This window comes from Meleagris gallopavo, chromosome 30, assembly GCF_905368555.1.
Source record: "Meleagris gallopavo chromosome 30, MGAL_WU_HG_1.1, whole genome shotgun sequence".
NCBI classification, from domain to species: Eukaryota; Metazoa; Chordata; class Aves; order Galliformes; family Phasianidae; genus Meleagris; species Meleagris gallopavo.
In genome coordinates this window covers 1,196,025-1,217,801 of record NC_139433.1, presented here as the reverse complement: position 1 = coordinate 1,217,801, position 21,777 = coordinate 1,196,025, and the positions used below count along the sequence as shown (strand labels likewise).

Sequence of the window (21,777 nt, the reverse complement as noted above, 5' to 3'; positions counted from 1 at the left end):
TCCCGGCCGGGCTGCTGGCACTTCCTTGCTCCCCGCGGGAGGCTGACCTGCTTCAAAGCACACAGACAGAGCTTTCAGGCTCTCCAAATCCCCCGCACCTCCCAGCAGATGCTGGATCCTGTGCTCTGCTCCCGGAGCATGCTGGCTTTGCACTCAAGGCATTTCTCTGGGGGCCCCCCCAGACCGGCAGCGTTGCGGTTCCCTGCGTTGGGTTTGTTTCTGATCTCCCCGTTCCTTGGGGAACCTTGCTAGAGCTGGGCTCAAATTAAAAAAAAAAAAAAAGGGTTAAAAAAAGGTTAGAAATCCCCTTCTGACTCTCCTCGTAGCTGCAGACCGGAGGAAGCAGCCTTGCTGTGTCCAGACGGGCCGCTTTGCTTCGTAAGCTCCCATTGCAGAGCTGCCAGCCCATCCTGCCCTGGCAGGAGAGGTTGGAGGCACGCGGGCGGCGAGCGACACGGGGTCCCCAAAGTGCTGCTGATCTGTGATGATTGAAGACCTTCTCCTGGCAGACAAACCGCTCCTGAGGATGTGGTACGAGAGTGGGAGAGCGATGCGGGCAGAGAGGCTGCAAGCCAGCTCTGCTGGCACAGGGCTCCTTGGAACAGCTCCACAGAGCTGCGGCTTGTCTGGGGGGGGACAGGGAGCCCGTGCCCTGCCCACAGAGCCTCCAGCCCTGACCTGACATCGATTCCTGCCTTGCAGCACTTGGCGGGACCCCGCTGCCTCGCGTCGCTTCCCCCCCCCCCCCGGCCACCTGCGTGTCGCTGGAGATGTGACAAAATGGCATCTTTCCTCCCCGGCGAGGTGAGTCGCTGCCAGTTCCTCGCTGGGTCAAGCAGGTTTCCTCGCTTTATTTTTTGCCATCCCCTGCCGTTTCCTCCTCCCCTGCATCGCTGCGGGAACAGCGGGGATTGCCTCCATCACTTCCCCCCTCCTGGCTCCCAACCTCTTCATTTTTCAGCACAGCTTTGCTTGAAACAATGGCACAAGCCTGCAAGCCAGGAATGCTTTGCAGCGCGGTGGAGCAGGGCCTCCTTCCCAATTCATCACTAATGCAGGAACGCCAAGCCCTTCCTGGCTGCAGCGAGCACGAGATAAAAGCTAAAAGAGGCATCAATAATTAAAAACCACTCAGAGCCGGTAAGTGCAAACAGGAGCCAACATACGGATCGAAGGCAGCGCCAGCGATGGGGGCTGTCAGCTGCTGGGCTGCTCACAGAGCTCCCACACCCCTCTGTGCCCCCCTCCCCCCCCCCCAGCCCACAGCCACGTGGTGACAAGGTGTCCGTGGGTCCAGCAAACAAATCGGGTGTGAGTCCATGCAGGGAAAACCCAAATCTTCGCTTGGGTGATCCCAATTTTGCACCCACGCTGCACGGCCACAAACCCTTTCCCTGCTGCGGGGGGAACTCAATGCCCACATCCCCTGCAGCTCCCCCAGTCCCGTGTTACTTTCCCCACATCCTCTTCCTCATGTCTGCAGCCCCACATTCCCTGCCCTCATGTCCTCTGCCCCCTGTCCTCCTCTCCAAGTCCCCTTCCCTGTGTCTGCTGCCCCGTGCCCCTTCCCCACATGCCCTGCCCTATGTCTCCAGACCCACATCGCCTGCAGTGTCCTCTTCCCCACGTCCTCTTCTTCCTGTCCCCCTCCTTATGTCTGCTGCCCTGTCCCACATCCCCTTCCCCATGTCCCCTGCAGTGTCCATTTCCCCACATCCTCTTCTCCGAGTCTTCTGCCCCACTTTCCCATATTCCCTTCCCTATGTCTGCTGCTGTCTCCGGTCCCATGTCCCCTGCCCCATATCCCCTGCCAGTGTCCTCTTCCCCACGTACCCTTCCCTGTGTCTTCTGTCCTATGTCTCCAGCTCCCAGCCCCATGTACCCTGCCCCATACCCCTTTCCCTATGTCTCCAGCCCCAGGTCCCCTGCCCCACATCCCCTTCCCTACATCTCTAGCCCCAAGTCCCCAGCTCCACATCCCCTCTTCTATGGCTCCAGCCCCACTTCCCTGCCCAATATCCCCTTCTTTCTGTCTCCAGCCCCATATCCCCTTCCCTATGGCTGCTGCCATGTGTCACCAGACCTCTGCCCCACATCCCCTCTATGTCTCCAGTCCCACATCCCCTGCCCTACATCCCCTTCTCCATTTCTCTAGCCCCAAGTCCCCAAGCCTGATATCCCCTCTTCTATGGCTCCAGCCCCACTTCCTTGCCCCATATCCCTTTCCCTATGTCCCCTGCCCTATGTCCCCACCTCTATATCTCCAGCCTCACATTCCCTGCCCCCTATTCCCTTCCCTATGGCTGCTGCCCTGTGTTTCCAGCCCCCTGCCCCACATCCCCTCTATACCTCCAGCCCCAAGTGCCCAGCCCCATATCCCCTCTTCTATGGCTCCAGTCCCACTTCACTGCCCCATATCCCCACCCCTATGTCTCCTGCCCTATATCCTGATCCCTATATCTCCAGCCCCATATCCCCACCTCAATATCTCCAGCTCCACATTCCCTGCCCCATATTCCCTTCCCTATGGCTGCTGCCCTGTGTCTCCAGCCCCCTGACTCTCATCCCCTCCCCTACGGGGCTGCCCCGCATCCCCTGCTGCCACAAGTCTTTTAACCCCCCGTTACGATGTAGATGTAGATGCCGATACCCACCCGCCCCTCCCCTCCCCTCCCCCCCCACCCGCAGCTCTCGGGTCCCTGCGGGCAGCGGGGCCGGGTTGGGGGGGGGGTTACCGACACTCCTCCACCGCCCCACGTTACTTTGAGTGGCAGCCGGCGGCCGCCGCAAGGACTGGTGGGCCGATGGTCCGCCCTCCCGCTCCCCCCGCGCTGGCCGCTCCCGGTGCGGCCGTTGCCGAGCCGCGGTGTCCCCGGGCTGAGCGCAGCCCCGGCCGCGGTGGCGATGCGGGCGGTGCGGGCGGTGCGCGGCCCGGGCGGGGTCAGCGGGCGGCACGTGGAGGACGGGCGGCCTACAACTCCCATCGGCCCCCGCGGCGCCCCGCCCGCCGCGATTGGTCGCGACGTCACGAACCCATGTGGGAGCTGAGCGCGACGGTTGGCTGGCGCTCTCGCGGCGGCAGCCAATAGCGTGCGCGGCCCCCGCCGCGGCGGGCCGTGAGGCTGCTTAAGGTGGAGCGGCACTCGGGACTCCCGCAGCCTCCGGTACCGGCGCGCTCCGGGTCCGGCGGGGTCGCGCCACCTTAAATCGTTCCCCGCCACCGCCGCCCCGCGGCGCGCCCCCGCCGGGTGTCCCCGTGGGGATTCCGCGGGCTGCCCCGGCCCGGCCACGTGATCCGCCCTACCGGAACGGAGCGGAGCCGCGGTGCCCCTACGGGGAGCGGGCGGTGCGGGGATGTTCCCGCAGGGGCGGCACCCGGTGAGTACCGGGGGTTTACCGGGGCCGTCCCGGGAGCTCCGTGCGGCTGACGGCGCGGTGCTCTCCCCCCGCAGCCCGGGCAGCCCTTCAAGTTCTCGGTTTTGGAGATCTGCGAACGGATCAAGGAGGAGTTCCAGTTCCTGCAGGCGCAGTACCACAGGTGGGGGGGAACGGGGGGCTGCCAGGTGAAGGGGGTCCGGAGCGCGGGGCTGCGACGCGGGGATCCGGTGCCCCCCCTCGGTGGGCTGAGCCGGGTGTGGGGCGTAGGGAACCGGCGGTGACACCGCTGTGGGTTTCGGGTCCCCCTCCCCCCCCCGCTGAGGACCGCCGCTCCGCTCCGCAGCCTGAAGCTGGAGTGCGAGAAGCTGCTGAGCGAGAAGACCGAGATGCAGCGGCATTATGTCATGGTGAGCCGCTCCCGCCGTGCCAACCCCCCCCAGTTCCCCTTCACGACCCCAATTCCACCCCCTCCCCACCGCGGGACCCTGCGCTGAGGGCTGGGAGTCGGGTGGGAGATGATGCCCCGGAGCTGTGCCATGAGTTTGTCTCTACATTTTATTTATTCCCGTTTATTTGGCCTCTTGAGAGCCCCCCCTCCTGCCCCCTGGGTGGTGCTGGGAGCCCCCCAGGAGCTGTGGGGCTGACAGACCTCCTCTGTGGCAAGGAGGGGGATGGGATGGGGATGGGAACATCATTCCTTCTCATTCTGTACCTCTACGAGACCCGCTGTGTCCCATCCAAAAAGCTTGCAGCCCCCTCCCCTGGGTGACACAGCCCCGTCTGGGTGGGAGCTGCCCCACAGAGTGACCCACTGAGTTGGAACCCACACTGCTCCCGGACCCACAGCACCGGGCAGGGAATGGGGCAGCAGCTCCCGACATGCTGTGATTTCTTTGCAGTACTATGAGATGTCCTACGGGCTGAACATCGAGATGCACAAACAGGTGAGCGGGGTGGGACATCACCTCCCTCCTCCCCACATCCCTCGGGGCTCCTGCACTGGGGTCTGGCAGCTGTGGGGCTGAGCAGACACCCCACCACCCCCAAAGTGGCCCCAAGAAACAGTGAGAGCCAGAGCCCGGATTATCTTCCTTTTATATCTGTTTTCTTTTTAATTTTTTTTCTCTCCTCTTTCTTCCCTTTTCCCAAACACAGAGGAGTGTTTTCACCCTTCCCCACTTCCCCTTTTGTTCCAGCGTTAATTTGCTTTCCCTCTTCAGATTTATCAATCCAGTCATCGCGGGCTTTCTGCCAGGGAAATTAGTTTGGACCTATGCCTGACAAAGTGGCAAGTCAACTGCCATCCTCCTCCAGCTGGCTCAGCCCCTCTGCCTTTGCTCCTTTTGTTAGCAGGGGAACCTGGCAGAGCCCTCCAGCACGGCCCCATGTGCTCCCCTAACCCCAGTGGGATGTCAGCCATGGGGTGACTGGGGGGTGGGTGCTGAGGGTCAGCCCCCGGCTCTGTGTGAGGTCATGGGGTATCTGGGGCTGATGGGGGGGTTGGGGTGGAGGTGGGAGGTGTGTGGGTTTCTGCCTTTCCGTGGGGAGGAAACACTGGGTGCTGTGCAGCACTGCTGGGATGGGGGGCAGAGCCACGGGGCTGATTCCCACCTCCTCTTCCAGGCAGAGATTGTCAAGAGGCTGAGTGCCATCTGTGCCCAGATTGTGCCTTTCCTGACGCAGGAGGTGAGCTGGGGATGTGCTGGGAAAGGGCAAAGTGGGGCCATGCTGAGCAGAGGGGGAGTGGGGGGGGGAGAACGGGGCTGGAGGGGTGGGAGAGGTTTGGAGCACTGCTCATCGCCCTGCTCTCAGCACCAGCAGCAGGTCCTGCAGGCGGTGGAGCGGGCCAAGCAGGTCACCATGGGAGAGCTCAACAGCATCGTTGGGGTGAGTCACAGTGTGTGGCAGTGGGGAGGGCGGAGGGGGGTCTTCACTGCTTAGTGAGCCCAGCCCTGAGCTCCAGCAGGGCGGTTTGCTGCTGGGTGGTGTTCACAGAGCCCCCCTGTCCGACTGCTCCTTCCGCCTCGCATCTCATCCCTGCTGCCTCCTCCTCACGTTGAGGACCGTTTGCTTTCTCTCCTCCAGCAGCAGCAGCTGCAGCATCTCTCCCATCAGCCCCCCCAGCTGCCACTGACCCCCCACCCCTCTGGTGTGCACAGCCTGCCCGGGGGGGCCGCGGGGCTGCTGGCCCTGTCGGGGGCACTGATGGCACAGTCACAGCTGGCAGCCAAGGAGGAGAAAGCAGCGCAGGAGAGCAGAGGTGAGGGACGGAGAACAGCTGCATTAACCCTTCTGGTGCTGACCCATGGCCCAGGCACGCTGGGGGCAGCCCTGCTGCCTGCTCTGCACGCTGCCAGCTCATTAAACGTCTGCAGCCCTGCGAGGCTGGCTCTGTTTTCGACTGAGGGAGTGGCTGTCTTGCAGCGATGGCTCCCAAGAGCACGGGCTGTGTGCATGGCTGTGTGCACACCTGGGTCCTCTGCACCCCTGTGCCCCCCACCGAGGGTGGACCTGAGACCCCCCCCCACCCTGCTTACTGCAAGGGTTCACCCCTGATGAGGATCTGTTGCCTAAAGTTGAGACTTGAAGGGAAAATCTTGATGGCCGCGAGGCTGTGGTGGGAGGCAGGAGGGAATTTGGGGCAGAGCGAGGTGGGCAAAGTGGGAAACTGGCACAGCCTCCTTTCTGTCCCACCGTGCCCCCCTCTCCCCCCCGTGGGCGTTGCACTGACAGCCCCTTTCTCTCCCCTGTCCTGCCCTGCTGACCTGCCTGTCCTGCCTGTGCTCCAGAGCGCAGCCCCAGCAGGGTGAGTGGTGCCTTGGGGGTGTGAGGACACCGGGGGGCTGTGCTGGGTGGGGGTGCTGTGGGATGGATCGTCTGCTTTGCAGTGGGGCAGCTGCCCCCCAGGGATGGCCCTGTTGGAACAGAGCGGGTGGGTTTGGGCTGGAAAGGTGGGAATGTGGATGCGTTGCTGGGAGGGGATGAGTGGAGGGGGGGCACAGGGCTGGCTGCCTCCTCTCACACCTCCTGTCATCTGCTCAGAGCGTGTCGGCGTCTCCAGAGAGCCCTCCTGATGAGGAGATGGGGCTGAAGCGGAGCCAGGAGGAGAAGGAGCTGCCTGGGCATTCTGTGAGTGTGGGGCTGCTGGGTGGGGGGCAGGAATCCTGCAAGGAGACGTGCTGAAAATCCCACGGAGATGGGGGGGCAGAGCTGCCCGTGGGGTCCGCCAGAAGGGGCGTGCAGGGGAGAGAGCAGAGCCTGGTGCAGCCTCTTCCTTTGGCCCTGACCAAAGCCCCCTGCATTTCTCCCACTGTGCAGGACAGCGACGGGGACAAGAGTGACTACAACCTGGTGGTGGATGAGGTAAGCCCTGGCTGCCTGGATGCTCTGCGCTCGGCTGGTGTAGGGCTCCGGCTGCAGAGTTTGGGGTTCATCGGGCTGCTGTGCTGGGGCAGCCGGCCAGGACGTGCAGTGGGACGTTGGCACAGCTGGGGTTGGTTCTGAGTGTGGCACCGGGGGCTGAAAGCTGTGCCAGCTCATGGCTCTGCCCTCCAGCCCCACATCAGCACCTCTCCCACAGCATCCCAGATGGGGAGGAGGGCACAGCCCCCCCCGCTCGCCTTCCCCAGCACTCCACCAGACGCCTCACGCTCACACTACTCTCTTGGCACAGCTCAGAGAGTATTTTTTAGGGACGTCCCTTTATTTTTTCCCGTGGGAGACTCTGGGGATGGACAGCACACACGTTTTGTTCTTTTTTTTTTTTTTTCTCCCCCTCCTGTCACTTCCCAAGAAAACACAGAAAGGAACCTCAGCCGGGAGCTCTGTGGAGAGCAGCACATTAAAAACTGCTCAGTGCTGTAATTGTGGTGATAAAAATCACAGCCCTAATTGAATGCTTATAGGGGAGCGAGAGCTGACGGGTGGCCTTGCCTCTGAATCCTCCCCCTCCAGCACGGAGGGGCTGCAGTTCCTGCCCCACAAAGACCTCTTTTCTCCTTAGGACCCCCCCTCGGAGCCCGGCAGCCCTGGCAGCCGTCCCCCCCCAGCCCAGGATGTCCCTGAGAGCCCAGCCTCCAGCCGGAGCACCACGCCGTGCCGAAGGAAGGAGCCGGGGGTGGTAAGGGCCGTGGGGCAGGAGATGGGGCTGCACTGTGGTGTTCCACCTGGAGAGTTCCCCAGAACTGTGGTCAGAGGTCTGTGCTGGTGAGGAATTGGATCCTGTGCCAGGCAGGGCCGTGGCTCTGCAGGTAGGTTCCATCTGGCTGCCTGGATTCCCCAGAGCTGCTCTGAGCGATCGATTTTCTTTCTTTTTTTTTTTTTCTTTCTTCCTTTTTTCTTTTCCCTCCCATCCTCCTCGCCAAGCACCAGCCCTCTTCTCAGATTGAAACATCAGCGTGGGGAGGAGGGCTGCCTCCATCACCCCCCCCTCAGCCCCCCAGTCCCCTCCCAGCCACCGTGGGGACCCGCAGCCATTCGTCCTGGCTGGCCCTGGGGTCAGGAGCCGACTGTGGGCGCAGGGAGCTGTGAGCTGCTGCTCCCTGGGACAATCGGATTAGAGCAGACAAAGCGCCCTGAGCAATCTGCCAGCACAGCACGCAGCTTTGCTCTGTTATTAATTTTTTTTTTTTCCCTCTTTTCCCCCACCTCCCCCCCCCTTTTTTTTTTTTTTTTTTTTTTTTTTTTTGCTGGTGTCGACAAAATCCCCGGGCAGAAAAAGAGGAAGAAAGAGGAGAGGCCGGGAGGAAAATAAAAAGAGGACTGAACAAGGTGTGGGGTGGGAGAGGGGGAGCGCCGGGCTGGGTCCCCCCCCGTGCAATGGGGAGCACATGGGGAGCAGCAGAGCCGTGCCCAGTGGACCCCCCTCACCTCGAGGCTTCCTTAGGGCTGTTTTTGATTCTGCTCCTCCTCTTTCTTGCAGCCGGACCCCCCCGTGGCCGTGTCCTCCTCATCCCCCCCACCCCGTGATGCCCTCACACCTGGTGTGGGGCCCAGCTCAGCCACCCTCCCCCGGCAGCCTGCAGCCAAGGACCCCCCCGGTGAGCGCCCAGGGAAGGTGTGACCCAACGTGGGCACCTCCAAAATCACTGTGTGGGTGAACGTTGGAGTGCTCAGGTGGGGCTCGGAGCCACGGAAGGGTTTGTGCCAATGTGGGCACGGCCACGAGGGCAAGTTGGGGCTGTGGTGTGGGTGCTGGTCCTCTGGTAGGGCTGAGGGTGTAATTAAGGGAAGATGTGGGCTGAGGGCTTGGGAAGAGCTTGGCTGTGGCTCAGTGAAAGGGACCAGAAGCGGTGGGAGGAGGAGAGGGAACACTGGGGAGGCCAAACGGAGATACGAAACCTTTGTCTGGGCTGGAAACTAACAGAGGTTTAGCAAAGATGGATGTCAGTAACATCCCGCAGCCCTGGAGCAGAGCTGGGCCCTGCCGGCCACAGGGCACCGTGGGGTGAGGGACCGGGCTGTATGGGGCCAACATGTGGGGTCTGGGGGCTGCCCCGCTCCTCCAGCATTTCTCTCCCCTCTCCCCACAGCTCTCCGCAGCCCCTCCGTCAGCATCTCCAGCCCCTTCACCTCCCTGGGCCCGCTGCCCCACGCCGCCCTCAACGCAGAGCTGCCGTCCTCTGCTGTGTACGTGGGCCTCCAGCTCCCAGCGCAGCTCGGCAGTGCCGTGTGTGGGCGCTCAGCCACGGTACGTCGCCCCGGGGCTGGGCAGGATGCTCTCCGTCGGCGCCGCTGCAGTTGGAGCTCACGGCGCTCACGTTGCTCCGTTCAGGTGGCTTTCGAGTCGCACCCTCACCTGAGAGCCTCCACGCTGCCATCATCCCTCCCCAGCGCCCCTGTGGGGAAACCGTAAGTGGGGATGGAGGGACGGAGGGGTCAAGGCGGGGGGGACGGGACGCCGCCACGGGAGCGCAGCAGCGGGGCGGCCCTCCGTGCACGGGCGACGCCGGCCGTCCCCTCCCTGCTCCGCCGTCCCCACCGCCGCTCCTCCCCGCACGGCGCCGGGTGGCCCCGCGCGGCTCCGTCACCGCTCCGTCCCCTTTCCCAGCGCCTACTCCTTCCACGTCAGCGCCGACGGGCAGATGCAGCCGGTGCCGTTCCCCCCCGACGCCCTCCTGGGCTCCGGCATCCCCCGGCACGCGCGGCAGCTGCACAGCCTGGCCCACGGCGAGGTGGTCTGCGCCGTCACCATCAGCAACTCCACGCGCCACGTCTACACCGGGGGCAAAGGCTGCGTCAAGGTGTGGGACGTGGGGCAGCCGGGCGCCAAGACGGCCGTGGCCCAGCTGGACTGCTTGGTACGCGGGCCGGGGGGGGGCCGCGGGGCGCCGGGGAGCCGGGGACGAACGGGCGGAGGAGCGCGCGGGGGTCCCGGGAGGGACGGCGCGGGGACGGGGCCGGGGTCGGGGACGTCGCCGCCCGGTCCGAACGCGGGGCTCCCCGCTCGAGGGCCGGGGCCGCGCCGCCCCCCCGTCCCGCCCCGCCCCGCCGTCCCGGAGGGGCTGAGGGCTGCGGGGAAGGGGCTGACGGGGTCCCCCCCGCGCCGCAGAACCGCGACAACTACATCCGCTCCTGCAAGCTGCTCCCCGACGGCCGCAGCCTGATCGTGGGGGGGGAGGCCAGCACCCTGTCCATCTGGGACCTGGCGGCCCCCACGCCCCGCATCAAGGCCGAGCTCACCTCCTCCGCCCCCGCCTGCTACGCCCTGGCCATCAGCCCCGACGCCAAAGTCTGCTTCTCCTGCTGCAGCGACGGCAACATCGTGGTGTGGGACCTGCAGAACCAGACCATGGTGAGGTGAGCAGAGGGAGGAACAGCGGCGTGGGGAGGGGGAGATACTGGAGGTGCTCCTCGGAAACTCGCAGCCCTGATGGCCGCGCACTCTCTTTGTCCTCCCCCAATCTCCTCTCCTCCAGGCAGTTCCAAGGCCACACGGATGGAGCCAGCTGCATCGACATCTCCAACTACGGCACCAAGCTGTGGACGGGGGGGTTGGACAACACGGTGCGCTGCTGGGACTTGCGGGAGGGGCGGCAGCTGCAGCAGCACGACTTCAGCTCCCAGGTAGGCGCCGGGTCCCCCGCCGTGTCCCAGCTCCCCCTCCCCCCCCCCGGTATCCGAGCCCTGCCCGGCCCGCCCCTCCACCCCCAGATCTTCTCCCTGGGGCACTGCCCGACGGGCGAGTGGCTGGCGGTGGGCATGGAGAGCAGCAACGTGGAGATCCTGCACGTCACCAAGCCCGACAAATACCAGCTGCACCTCCACGAGAGCTGCGTCCTCTCCCTCAAGTTCGCCGCCTGCGGTACGGGCACCACCTGCTTCCTTTGGGCTGCACCCTTTGGGGGGGAGGGGGCTCTGCAGCCCCCGCCCCTCCGTGCCCCAGGGGTCCCACACCGCTGCTTTGTGTCCTGCCCAGGGAAGTGGTTTGTGAGCACGGGGAAGGACAACCTGCTCAACGCCTGGCGCACGCCCTACGGAGCCAGCATCTTCCAGGTGAGGGGCTGGGGAGGCTCAGAGCGGGGGCTGCTTCACCCCCACCACCCTCACCCCCATCCCCTCTTCTTCCAGTCCAAAGAATCGTCTTCGGTGCTGAGCTGTGACATCTCCATCAATGACAAATTCATTGTGACTGGCTCTGGTGACAAGAAGGCCACGGTGTATGAGGTGGTGTACTGAGCTCCCTGCTGTCTCTGTTGCTCAGATACTTTGAGGCTGAGCCTCCAAACCCCCAGCACTGCTGCAGCCAGCCCGGCCCCACTGCACTTTGAGCTGCTCGCTCCTGGTTCTCTTCCTGCAAGCCGGGGAGCAGGAGGTGACACTTTGTGCCCCCCTTCCTCTCCTGATGCTCGACGGAGGGGGGGCTGGTTGGGGTGAGGGATGCAGGATCCCCTCCATGCAGGGGGATGCAGGGCAGGGGGGGGTCAGCCTGTCAGTCCGTCTGTCTGTCTGCGGTAGGGAAAGGGGACACAGCCACGAGGGGCAGGAAGCTCAGAGCCTGGTGTTGCCCCCTCCCCCCCCCCCCCAATTACTGGTACCGATTCCATAGCACCAATTTTCTGCTGCAGCCCCAGCTGTGAATTATCAATGAAGAGATGTATTTAATGGCGTTTTCAAATCCTTACTAATTAAAAAAAAAAAAAAAAAAAGGAAAGAGTGCTTGGTGTGGTGTGGTGTGGTGTGTGGGGGGGGGCTGAGCTCCTGTAGGGCTCGTGGGGTGATGGGGAGGACCTTGATGTACACAGGGACTCTGCTCCTGGGCGTGCTGAAATGCCATGAGGGGCTGAAATGCTCCCTCCCCCCTCACCTGGTTCTGTGCAGAGCAGCCCCCAGCCCCATCCACCCCTGCCCTGCGATGCACCGCGCTGCTGTTTTCTTTTTATTATTAAATATGCCCTGGGAGGTGCGGGGGGAGATGAGGAGAGCTCTCATCCTGCCCAGCCCAGCACTTTAACAAAACAAAAAAACAAACAAAAAACACAAAAAAATGACATTACAAAAGAAAGCCCCCCTTCACTCCCCCAACCCCCAGCCCCCGTTTAGAAACAAACCAACCAATAACGAACCAAAGGAGGAGGAAACCCCTGGGAAGGGCCATGCGAGCAGCAGCTGCCTGCCAGCACTGCAGGGTCCCCATCGCCAATTGCTCCAGGCCTGGGCTGCCACCCCTCTGCGTCGGAGTCCGTCTGTCCGTCCCCATGGCTGTGAGTCCGTCTGCTCTCAGGGAACAGAGCCAGGCCGTGGCTGTTCACCTCCGTGACTCTCAGTAAATGACTTCGTAGACCGTCGCTTTCTTGTCTCCGGAGCCGGTGACGATGAACTGATCGTCGGTGGAGACGTCGCAGCTGAGGACGGACGAAGTCTCCTTGGACTGCAGAGAGGGGAGGGCAGGGCTGGGTGCCGGCACCTGGTGTGCAGGACCGGGTGCTGAGGGAACGTGGCTGGCGCTGAGCAGCGCTGGGGGCAGCTCGGCTCACCTGGAAGATGCTGGCTCCGTAGGGCGTGCGCCAGGCGTTGAGCAGGTTGTCCTTCCCCGTGCTCACAAACCACTTCCCTGGGCAGGACACAAAGCAGCGGTGTGGGACCCCTGGGGCACGGAGGGGCGGGGGCTGCAGGGCCCCCCCCCCCAAAGGGTGCAGCCCAAAGGAAGCAGGTGGTGCCCGTACCGCAGGCGGCGAACTTGAGGGAGAGGACGCAGCTCTCGTGGAGGTGCAGCTGGTATTTGTCGGGCTTGGTGACGTGCAGGATCTCCACGTTGCTGCTCTCCATGCCCACCGCCAGCCACTCGCCCGTCGGGCAGTGCCCCAGGGAGAAGATCTGGGGGTGGAGGGGCGGGCCGGGCAGGGCTCGGATACCGGGGGGGGGAGGGGGAGCTGGGACACAGCGGGGGACCCGGCGCCTACCTGGGAGCTGAAGTCGTGCTGCTGCAGCTGCCGCCCCTCCCGCAGGTCCCAGCAGCGCACCGTGTTGTCCAACCCCCCCGTCCACAGCTTGGTGCCGTCGTTGGAGATGTCGATGCAGCTGGCTCCATCCGTGTGGCCTTGGAACTGCCTGGGGGGGTGGAGAGGGACAGAGATGGGAAGCGCAGGGCTGTCAGCGCTGCACAGCGAGGAGGAGGACATGGGGCTCCCCATCCGGCGCCGCGCCATGCAGCACCCACCGGACCAGGCTCTGGTTCTGCAGGTCCCACACCACGATGTTGCCGTCGCTGCAGCAGGAGAAGCAGACTTTGGCGTCGGGGCTGATGGCCAGGGCGTAGCAGGCGGGGGCGGAGGAGGTGAGCTCGGCCTTGATGCGGGGCGTGGGGGCCGCCAGGTCCCAGATGGACAGGGTGCTGGCCTCCCCCCCCACGATAAGGCTGCGGCCGTCGGGGAGCAGCTTGCAGGAGCGGATGTAGTTGTCGCGGTTCTGCGGCGCGGGGGGGACCCCGTCAGCCCCTTCCCCGCAGCCCTCAGCCCCTCCGGGACGGCGGGGCGGGGCGGGACGGGGGGGCGGCGCGGCCCCGGCCCTCGAGCGGGGAGCCCCGCGTTCGGACCGGGCGGCGACGTCCCCGACCCCGGCCCCGTCCCCGCGCCGTCCCTCCCGGGACCCCCGCGCGCTCCTCCGCCCGTTCGTCCCCGGCTCCCCGGCGCCCCGCGGCCCCCCCCCGGCCCGCGTACCAAGCAGTCCAGCTGGGCCACGGCCGTCTTGGCGCCCGGCTGCCCCACGTCCCACACCTTGACGCAGCCTTTGCCCCCGGTGTAGACGTGGCGCGTGGAGTTGCTGATGGTGACGGCGCAGACCACCTCGCCGTGGGCCAGGCTGTGCAGCTGCCGCGCGTGCCGGGGGATGCCGGAGCCCAGGAGGGCGTCGGGGGGGAACGGCACCGGCTGCATCTGCCCGTCGGCGCTGACGTGGAAGGAGTAGGCGCTGGGAAAGGGGACGGAGCGGTGACGGAGCCGCGCGGGGCCACCCGGCGCCGTGCGGGGAGGAGCGGCGGTGGGGACGGCGGAGCAGGGAGGGGACGGCCGGCGTCGCCCGTGCACGGAGGGCCGCCCCGCTGCTGCGCTCCCGTGGCGGCGTCCCGTCCCCCCCGCCTTGTCCCCTCCGTCCCTCCATCCCCACTTACGGTTTCCCCGACGTCCCCACTTGCATGCCGGCCGCCAGCCCCGCCACGCGCATGTGAGGGTGAGGGTCGTAGCCAACCTGCGGGGCACACGGGGTGAGCGCAGCTCCCCAGACCCACGCAGCCCCACCGGGAGAGGGGAAACGCACCAGCGGGGAGCGGCCATAACTGCTGGCGGCCGCGGTGCCGTTGAGCTGCGGGGACACGAGGTGCAGGCTGGCGTAGGCGCCCGCCCCAGCCATGTCCCCATTGACAGCGGGGTGAGCCATGCTGAAGGAGTAGGGGCTCTGCACGCCCAGCGGGGTCCTCAGGCCCAGGGCTGTAGGGAGAGGTGGTGTTAAAGGACGGGGTCGTGGGTTTGGGGCTGTGCTCGGTGCTCAGGGATGCTCACCCAGGGAGTCCACGGGGGCTTTGGCTGCAGTGGGGCGGAACTGCGGGGCACCGCTGGATCCCGGCGCTGCGGCATCGCCCTGAGATGTGGGGGTGCTGGACTTGAGGCTGGGTGTCCCTGCCTTCTCCACCTATGGGGGCAGAACAACGTCACGTTCCCATTCTCCACCCACCCCAATGCCCTCAGTGATTCCCCCATCCCCAAACCCAGCACGCTACAAGGGGAGCCCTCTCAACCTCCAAACATCACCCTTTACTCTGTGGGTGTGGGGCAGCAGGACTGATGCCCACTGGGACACCCAATGGGATCAATGCTCCGTGGGACGCCCAGTTGGACCAAAACCCAACGGGACACTCAGTGGGACCAATGCCCAATGGGTCCAACGCCCAAGGGGACACCCAGTGGGACACCCAGTGGGACACCCAGTGGTACCAGTGCGCAGTGGGACCGGAGTGGTGCTCGTACCATGGGTGCATCCTTGCTGCGCGATGGGGATGCGCTGCTGGAGGAGGCCATGGAGGTGGGGCTGAGCGGCGCGGGCTCCTTCCGTCCCAGCGGCAGCTTCTCCAACCCGTTCTCACGGGAGGAGTAGGAATGGACACTGTGTGGGGATGAGGGATCCTGCGGGGGAGGGACATCAGCAGAGCAGGGATGGGGGGCATCACCCCGATCCCACCCCTGCAGCTCCTGCACTGACCTCGTCCACCACCAGGTTGTCTTCGCTTTTGTCCGCATCGCTGCCCTACAACACGGCAATGGGTGCTTGTGGGGGCCCGGCCAGGGGGGGGGGGATGTGCCAGCCCCCCAGCCCCTTCCTTGCACTCACATAGTCTGTCACAAAGTCCTTCTCCTCCACCTTCCTCTTTTTGCTGCTGCTCAGGTACTCAGAGATGGCTCGTGCCCGGTCCCCGTTGGGCAGCACCAGAGAGCTCTGGGGCAATGGAGCAGTGTTAGGCGGGGGGGTCCTATGGCAGCCCCCACCCCACATTGCAGGCTGGTGAAGGAATGGGGGTGGGGATGCTGCTGGGGGGTCTGCCAACACGACACTGGGATAAGGGATGGGAAAGGACTGGATATTGTGTTGAGGGACATGGTTTAGTGGGAGCTACTGGTAACAGGTGAACGGATGGACTGGATGATCTTTTAGGTTGGTGATTCTATGATTCTATGAAAGGGATGGGAAAGGGATGGGAAAGAGGGATGGGAAGGGGATGGGAGGGGGATAGGAGGGGGATGGGAGGGGGATGGGAAGGGCACTTACAGGACCCGGGTCTCGCTCTGTCTCCATGGCGATGCGGATGCGCAGCAGGACCGGGATGAAGCAGGGACACAGCTGTGCTCCTCCCATGGGTACCAGGACCCCCAGCTCAGCCTTGGGGATGTCCCTGACCCCCCCGGGCTGAGTCCTCCCCACCACCTCCAAGAGGTGCCACGTGGAGGGGGGACACCTCCCACTGCCCCGCTCCCAACCTGAAGGGGATCATCCTCCCTACGTGCCCCCCTCCGGGTCCCACTTGGATCCCCCAAGCTCACCCCTGTGCTCGGCGTCGTGGACCCCACGGTCATCCTTGGTGAGGAGCTGGGCCCCCCCCAGCACCCCCGAGAGCGCCAGCAGCCCCGAAGCACTGCCCAGCCCGGCCAGGGTGGGGGGCTGCATCCCAGAGGGGTGGGGGGTCAGCGGGATGGGGGGGGCATGGTGCGAGAGGTGCTGCGTTTGGAGCTGGTGCTGGAGGGGGGAGGTGGGGGGAGAGAGCAGAGCAGAAGGGCGCAGGGTCAGGGGGGGGATGATGGGAGGGGGCTGGAAGGGGGTCGGGCTTTCAGGATACCCCCAGGCCAGTGGAGGGGGCACCGCATCCCACCCGTTGCCACCTCCTGGGACTGGTGGGGCACTGCCCTCAGACCCCTCCCACATCCACAGCTGTGGTCTCAAGGGAACGATGGGGACACAAGGATGGTGGTGACCCCCCCCCTAAGGCCCCCAGGGCACAGCACCCCCACACCTCAATGCCACTACGCTCCCAACCCCATTACTGCTCTCTGGTCCCCACTGCAGCCTGGCTGGGCTCCCCCACGGCTCTGGGGGGGCTTTGGGTGCCCCCAAAGTGGGGGTCCGCAGCCCTGGGACGGTGCCACCATCACCTGCAGGTGCCCAGCAGGGAGGTTGGGGGGGGGGGCAGAGGGTCGACGTACCCCGATGGCCGCGTTCAGGTCGCTCATAGTCACCTGCTTGGCACGCTCCACCGCCTGGACCACCTGCTGCTGGTGCTGGGGGGGAGAGGGGCACCACGTGGGCACGGGGGGGGGGATGGAGGATGGCTCCCCCCAGCCCGGTATGCAGGGTTTGGGGTCTCTGATGAGAGTTCAGCCCCCCCGGTGTGGGGACACCCACCTCCTGCGATAGGAACGGGATGAGCTGCGCGCAGATGACGTTCAGCCGCTTGGCGATCTCTGTCTGCAAGGGAAGGAGAGAGATCCAGAGGGCTGAGACCCCCCCCCCCAACCCCCACCTTATCGTCCCTGTGTCTGAACCCCTCCCACTGAGGGGCAATGAGACCCCTCCCCAGTGTCCAGCCTGGATGCTCAGCCCCCTGAAGCTGATAGAGCCCAGGGAGGAGCGGGGAGCTCCATCACCACCCATCAAACCCCACATCACCCCAACAGGGAGCCTAAGTTCCCCCCCCCCATCCCTAAGACAGCACTGACACTGCAGTGGCAGCGTGGCCCAGGCCATGTGGGGACACCAGGATGGGGACACTGAGATGGGGGACGGTGAGATAATGGGGAATGCAGGATGATGGGGACACTGGGGTGGGGGATACCAGGGTAGGGATACTGAGAGGGGGGGCACTGGGATGATGGGGACATCGATATGAGGGGGACACTGGGATGGGAGACAATGGGATGGGGAATTTTAAGATGGGGGGACACTGGGATAATGGGGACACCAGGACGGGGATATCAAGATGCAGGGAGGGGACACCAGAATAATGGGGACACTGGGATGGGGATACTGAGATGGGGGGGGGGGACTGGGATGATGGGGACATCAATATGAGGGGGACACTGGGATGGGAGACACTGGGATGATGGGGACACGGGGACCAGGGACATCGAAATGGGGAGGGCCACCAGGATGATGGGGGACACTGAGATGAGGGGTGACACCAGGGTAGGGATACCAAAATGGGGGACACCGAGATGATGGGGACACTGAGATGATGGGGACAGCAGAACAGGGAATATTGAGACGGGGGGGACACCGGGACGATGGGGACACTGGGATGGGGGACATCAGCACGGGGGACACGAGGATGGTGAGGACACTGGGATAACGGGGACACCAAGATGAAGGACGCACTGGGATGATGGAGAAGATGACAGGAAAACCTTTTTGCCATCCCCACCACCCTCAGCACCGCCCTCACTTCTGAGGGAGGAAAAAAAAAAAAAGGAGAGAAAAGGCAAGAAAAAGAGGAGGCAAAGCAGCGCAGTGCGAGCAGTGCAGTGGCAGGCGGCGGTTCTGGGAAGGATTTAGCTGTCTCCCGGGGCCGCCAGTGATGGATTCTCTCCCCTAATGCACTGATGGGCAGCAGCTCCTCGGGGAGAGCTGCCTCCAATTCACTCGCGCTCGTTAATGTGCAATTTAGTGGCACTTTAACGCTCTCAGCATGAAAAATGATCGCGCTGCTCGCAGCCCCCCCCCCCCCCACCAGCCCACCCCCCTCCCCCCATGGCCACCAGCACTGCCACCGCCCCTCGGGCTGCTCCATGCAGGGAGGTGGGTTTAGGGCTGCTTCCATGCCTCCCCCCCAAAAAAAAGGGAATATCTCCCACCTGGCCGCATGGTTCTGCTCCCAACACCAGCACAAAGCTGGGAATTAAATGCCCATGGGGACAGAGCAGAGCCCCCCCTCCTTGGCCACGGGGTGCAGACCTCCAAGTGGGCTTTTGGTGGACTGGGGGGGGGAGGTGGGTTGGGTGACCCCCCCGGTGGGCTCACCTGTTTGTGCATCTCGATGTTCAGCCCGTAGGACATCTCGTAGTACTGCGGGAGAGAGCAGAGCATCAGTGGGGCAGCAAGGGGGGGTCCTACAGCTGGGATGGGGTGGAGGTGGGGGTGGGGGGACCCCAATTTTGCCACCCTGCCCGCAAGCTGCAGCACTCAGATGTGGCTTATTTTGGGTCAAAATATCCATTGTGGGGGTAGGGGGGGTCACAGGGGGCAGCCCCATAGCCCAGCTATGGGGGGTGGGGGGGTCACACTCTGGCTGTTCAGAGGAAATTCTCACTGACCATCACGTAGTGTCGCTGGATTTCGGTTTTCTCCGTCGCCAGCTTTTCACATTCCAACTTCAGGCTATAAAAATAAAACATAATAACAGATAAAAGATCAGAGAGACAGAGAGACCCCCCCCCCCCCAGACCACTCCTCCCCCATCCCCCAAATCTGCTCCCCAGGGCTGAGCATCTGCATCCCAAATGGGGCCGTATGACACAGCGTCACCTCCTGGCACCACCGCCCCATAGATGCCACCAATGGATGGGGACACCCCCACCCCCCACCCTCACCTGTGATATTGGTTCTGCAGGAACTGGAACTCCTCCTTGATGCGATCCAAGGTCTCGGGGTAAGTCAGCTTGAGGGACTGTGGGGTGGTGGGGCCTGAGGGGGCCGAGGGGGCCGGGAGGTGGCCCTGGGGATGGGAGGGGACAGTTGGGGGGCACCGCCACCACCGCCGGTCCCCAAACCCCAGGGATGAAGCTGTGGGGACGTTAGGGATGGTGGCACGTGCAGGAGGAGGTGGCCACTGTGGTCCCCATGCCACCACTGGCCCTGTAGCACTGCTGTCCCCGTGTCACTGTGGTCCGTGTGTCATCACTGTCCCCATGCCATCGCTGGCCCTGTGCCACCCCCATCCTCATGCCACTCTGGTCCCCGTGCCACCCCTGTTCTCATGCCACTGTCATCACTGTCCCCGTGTCATCACTGTCCCTTTGCCACCACCATCCCCATACCACTGCTGTCCCTGTGCCATCACCATCCCTGTACCATTGCCGTCCCTGTGCCACCCCAGTCCCCATGCCACTGCCATCTCTATGTCACTGTGGTCCCTGTACCATTGCTGTCCCTGTGCCATCGTTGTCCCCGTGCTGCTGCCATCCCCATGCCACTGTGGTACCCATGCCATCCTCATCCCCGTGCCACTGTGGTCTTTGTGCCACCCCTGTCCTCATGTCACTACCAGCCTTACACCATTGTGGTCCCTGTACCATTGCCGTTCCTGTGCCATCCTTGTCCCCGTGCTGCTGCCATCCCTGTGCCACTGTGGTCTCTGTGCCACCCCCATTCCCATGCCACTGCTGTCCCCATGCCATCACCATCCCTGTACCTTTGCTGTCCCTGTGCCACCCCTGTCCTCATGCCACTGTGGTCCCTGTGCCATTGCTGTCCCTGTGCCACCCCCATCCTCATGCCACTGCTGTCCCCTTGCCATCACCATCCCTGTGCCATCATCACCCTCCCCGTACCACCGCCGTCTTCCCACCCCACGCCCCCACTCCATGCACACTGACCCCATTCCCCCAGCACCGTTGGGGGATCCCGACCCCATATTAACGTCGTGCCCCCCCGCCCCCCCTTCAACCCCCCGGCCCCACACAGCGCTCCCTTATGGGGTCCATCGCGGCCATCCCACGGCCACGTGCGCAGCAAAGGGACGTCGCTCACCGGCGGCCGATTTTGGGGGAACATCGCCGGCACCGGGCGGACCCGGGCCCCCCCCCAGCTCCTCTCCTCACCGCGGATCGGGACACGGGGATGCGCTCCAGCTCCGGCTCAGCCCCTGCAGGGGGTTGGGGGGGGGGGGGGGGAGGGAGAAGCAACACGACGTGAGCGCTTCGGGAGGGGCACAGACAGACAGACACACAGACACACAGCCCCCCCCACGCCTCGGTTCCCCCCCCCCCACCGCACGCCTCGCAGACAATGGGCCCCTCCGACACCGCAGGTACCGCTGTGGGGGTGGGGAGGGGGGAGCGGGGCCACCGCCCATCCCTGAGCGGGGGGGGGGGGGCACGGAGCGGAATGGCAGAAATAGGATTTGGGATGGGACGGGAGGGACTCACCGCGCTGCTGGACCCGGTCCTTACGGGCGTCCCGAACCGAGCCGGGCCGAACTGAGCCGAACTGAGCCGAGCGGAGCCGTACGGAGCTGAGCGGAGCCGAGCTGGGCCGAAGAGAGCCGAACCGGGCTGAGCCGAGCCGTGCCGAGCCCCGAACCCCGGGCCGAGCCCCGAGCAGAGCCGAACAGAGCCGAGCGGAGCCGAGCGGAGCCGAACGGCGCCGAAGCCCCCGCCGGGCACCGCCGCCCCCCCCGCGCGGCCGCCGCTTTGCGGAGGGCGATCAATGAAGGAGCGCGGCTCCACGTGGGGCCTGGCCCGTGCGGGCGCTCTCGGCGACCGTTGGCCAATAGGAACGCGCGCCGGCGGCCCGCCCCCACGTGGGACGCGCGGAGTTGGCTTCCTATTGGCGGAGGGAGGAGGGCCGGCAGGAGGATGTGTCAATCTGCGGGGACAGCGCTGCGAGGGGGGGGGCAGGGGGGGGAAATCGGCGTTAACCCCTGCGGTGCCGGAGGGCAGCGAGCGCAGGGAGCGGTTGGGGGGGGGGGGGGGGGCTGAGATTTGGGCCCCGACAACCATTTTAAGGCGAAAAACTAATGAAAAATCCCCACTCTCTGTCCCCTCCCTCCTCGGGGGGGTCCCGTGCCATCCATAGGTGCAGCGCTGCGAGAACCCCGCCCCCCGCGACCCCCACAGTGGGATCTGCCCCCCCCCCAAATCCCCACCCCTTGTCACACCCCCCCTTCCTGACCCCCATCCCCTCCCCCCATCCCGGCCCTTTTCTCAGGGTCCCCCCCCGGTTTGGCTGAGGTCACGTTAGGGCAGCAGCGCTGTAAAAGGGAAATGTAAAGATCTGTGTATCCAAATAACCCCCCCGAAGGAGAGAAAGCTGCAGAGGGCGGCTCCAACCCCCCCCTGTCCAGGAACCCCTGTCCACCCATGGGGCAGACTGGGGGGGGGCTGCCGTCGGGTCCCAGGTTTTGCAGTGGGGTTTCCATCCTTGGGGGGGGACTTTTAATGGGGGTCAGTAGAGAGGGGAGGAGGGGAAATGAGTTTAAATGGGAAGAAATTCTGTGCTGTGAGGGCCCTGGGGGGGGGATGATACACACAAACCGATGCAGGTTGTTCAGGGCTCTGGATGGGGCTGGGAGCTGCCTGCTCGTGGGGCGGGGGATTCCTGCTTATGGGGGGGGGGTTGGAACGATGTCTTTGACCCCAGGGCCGCGGGTTGGGGTGGGGGGGGCACGGAGCCGGGATGGAGCATCATCCAGCAGGAGGGTTTTCC

The 21,777-nt window shown here is 64.6% G+C and overlaps 2 protein-coding genes across 10 annotated transcripts; one reads left to right on the top strand and one right to left on the bottom strand.

Annotated features, from left to right (window-relative positions):
- The first annotated feature begins 887 nt into the window (after nt 1-887).
- On the top strand, nt 888-11,881 carry TLE2 (TLE family member 2, transcriptional corepressor). Of its 7 annotated transcripts, none has more exons than XM_085211928.1 (20): nt 3,063-3,378; nt 3,453-3,538; nt 3,722-3,785; nt 4,278-4,322; nt 5,002-5,064; nt 5,191-5,265; nt 5,467-5,638; nt 6,168-6,184; nt 6,421-6,507; nt 6,697-6,741; nt 7,382-7,498; nt 8,300-8,417; nt 8,910-9,067; nt 9,152-9,228; nt 9,428-9,677; nt 9,929-10,176; nt 10,296-10,443; nt 10,531-10,681; nt 10,796-10,872; nt 10,948-11,881. In XM_085211928.1, exons 1-20 carry the CDS (start codon nt 3,355-3,357, stop codon nt 11,053-11,055), a joined length of 2,130 nt encoding a protein of 709 aa, XP_085068054.1. In that variant the 5' UTR covers nt 3,063-3,354; the 3' UTR covers nt 11,056-11,881. The 7 variants fall into 7 exon arrangements, with proteins under 7 accessions (XP_085068055.1, XP_085068061.1, XP_085068054.1 ...); XM_085211927.1 differs by having other exon boundaries at nt 5,464-5,638; XM_085211929.1 differs by lacking the exon at nt 3,063-3,378 and adding an exon at nt 888-1,140 and having other exon boundaries at nt 4,278-5,064; nt 5,464-5,638.
- On the bottom strand, nt 11,743-20,638 carry LOC100546688 (transducin-like enhancer protein 1). Of its 3 annotated transcripts, none has more exons than XM_085211924.1 (21): nt 20,499-20,638; nt 20,101-20,215; nt 18,942-19,066; nt 18,666-18,729; nt 18,373-18,417; nt 16,762-16,824; nt 16,563-16,637; nt 15,906-16,098; nt 15,634-15,650; nt 15,199-15,303; nt 15,070-15,114; nt 14,838-14,993; nt 14,373-14,502; nt 14,131-14,300; nt 13,985-14,061; nt 13,536-13,785; nt 13,037-13,284; nt 12,780-12,927; nt 12,543-12,693; nt 12,354-12,430; nt 11,743-12,247 (listed from the first exon to the last, which is right to left on the bottom strand). In XM_085211924.1, the coding sequence occupies exons 2-21, from the start codon at nt 20,122-20,124 to the stop codon at nt 12,140-12,142; spliced, it is 2,271 nt and encodes a 756-aa protein (XP_085068050.1). In that variant the 5' UTR covers nt 20,125-20,215; nt 20,499-20,638; the 3' UTR covers nt 11,743-12,139. The 3 variants fall into 3 exon arrangements, with proteins under 3 accessions (XP_085068050.1, XP_085068051.1, XP_085068052.1); XM_085211925.1 differs by having other exon boundaries at nt 13,536-13,764; XM_085211926.1 differs by having other exon boundaries at nt 16,596-16,637.
- Nucleotides 20,639-21,777: the final 1,139 nt, after the last annotated feature.

What these genes read in the sequence shown, in the direction of transcription:
- TLE2 (XM_085211927.1), top strand. Translation starts at nt 3,355, where the DNA reads ATGTTCCCGCAGGGGCGGCACCCG. An exon ending in TGCCTTTCCTGACGCAGGAG is followed by an intron (nt 5,065 to 5,190) that starts GTGAGCTGGGGA and finishes CCCTGCTCTCAG; the next exon opens with CACCAGCAGCAGGTCCTGCA. An exon ending in AGCGCCCCTGTGGGGAAACC is followed by an intron (nt 9,229 to 9,427) that starts GTAAGTGGGGAT and finishes CCCCTTTCCCAG; the next exon opens with CGCCTACTCCTTCCACGTCA.
- LOC100546688 (XM_085211924.1), bottom strand. Translation starts at nt 20,124, where the DNA reads ATGTTCCCCCAAAATCGGCCGCCG. An exon ending in TCCCCCAAAATCGGCCGCCG is followed by an intron (nt 19,067 to 20,100) that starts GTGAGCGACGTC and finishes TCCCATCCCCAG; the next exon opens with GGCCACCTCCCGGCCCCCTC. An exon ending in TCCAGCGACACTACGTGATG is followed by an intron (nt 18,418 to 18,665) that starts GTCAGTGAGAAT and finishes TCTCTCCCGCAG; the next exon opens with TACTACGAGATGTCCTACGG.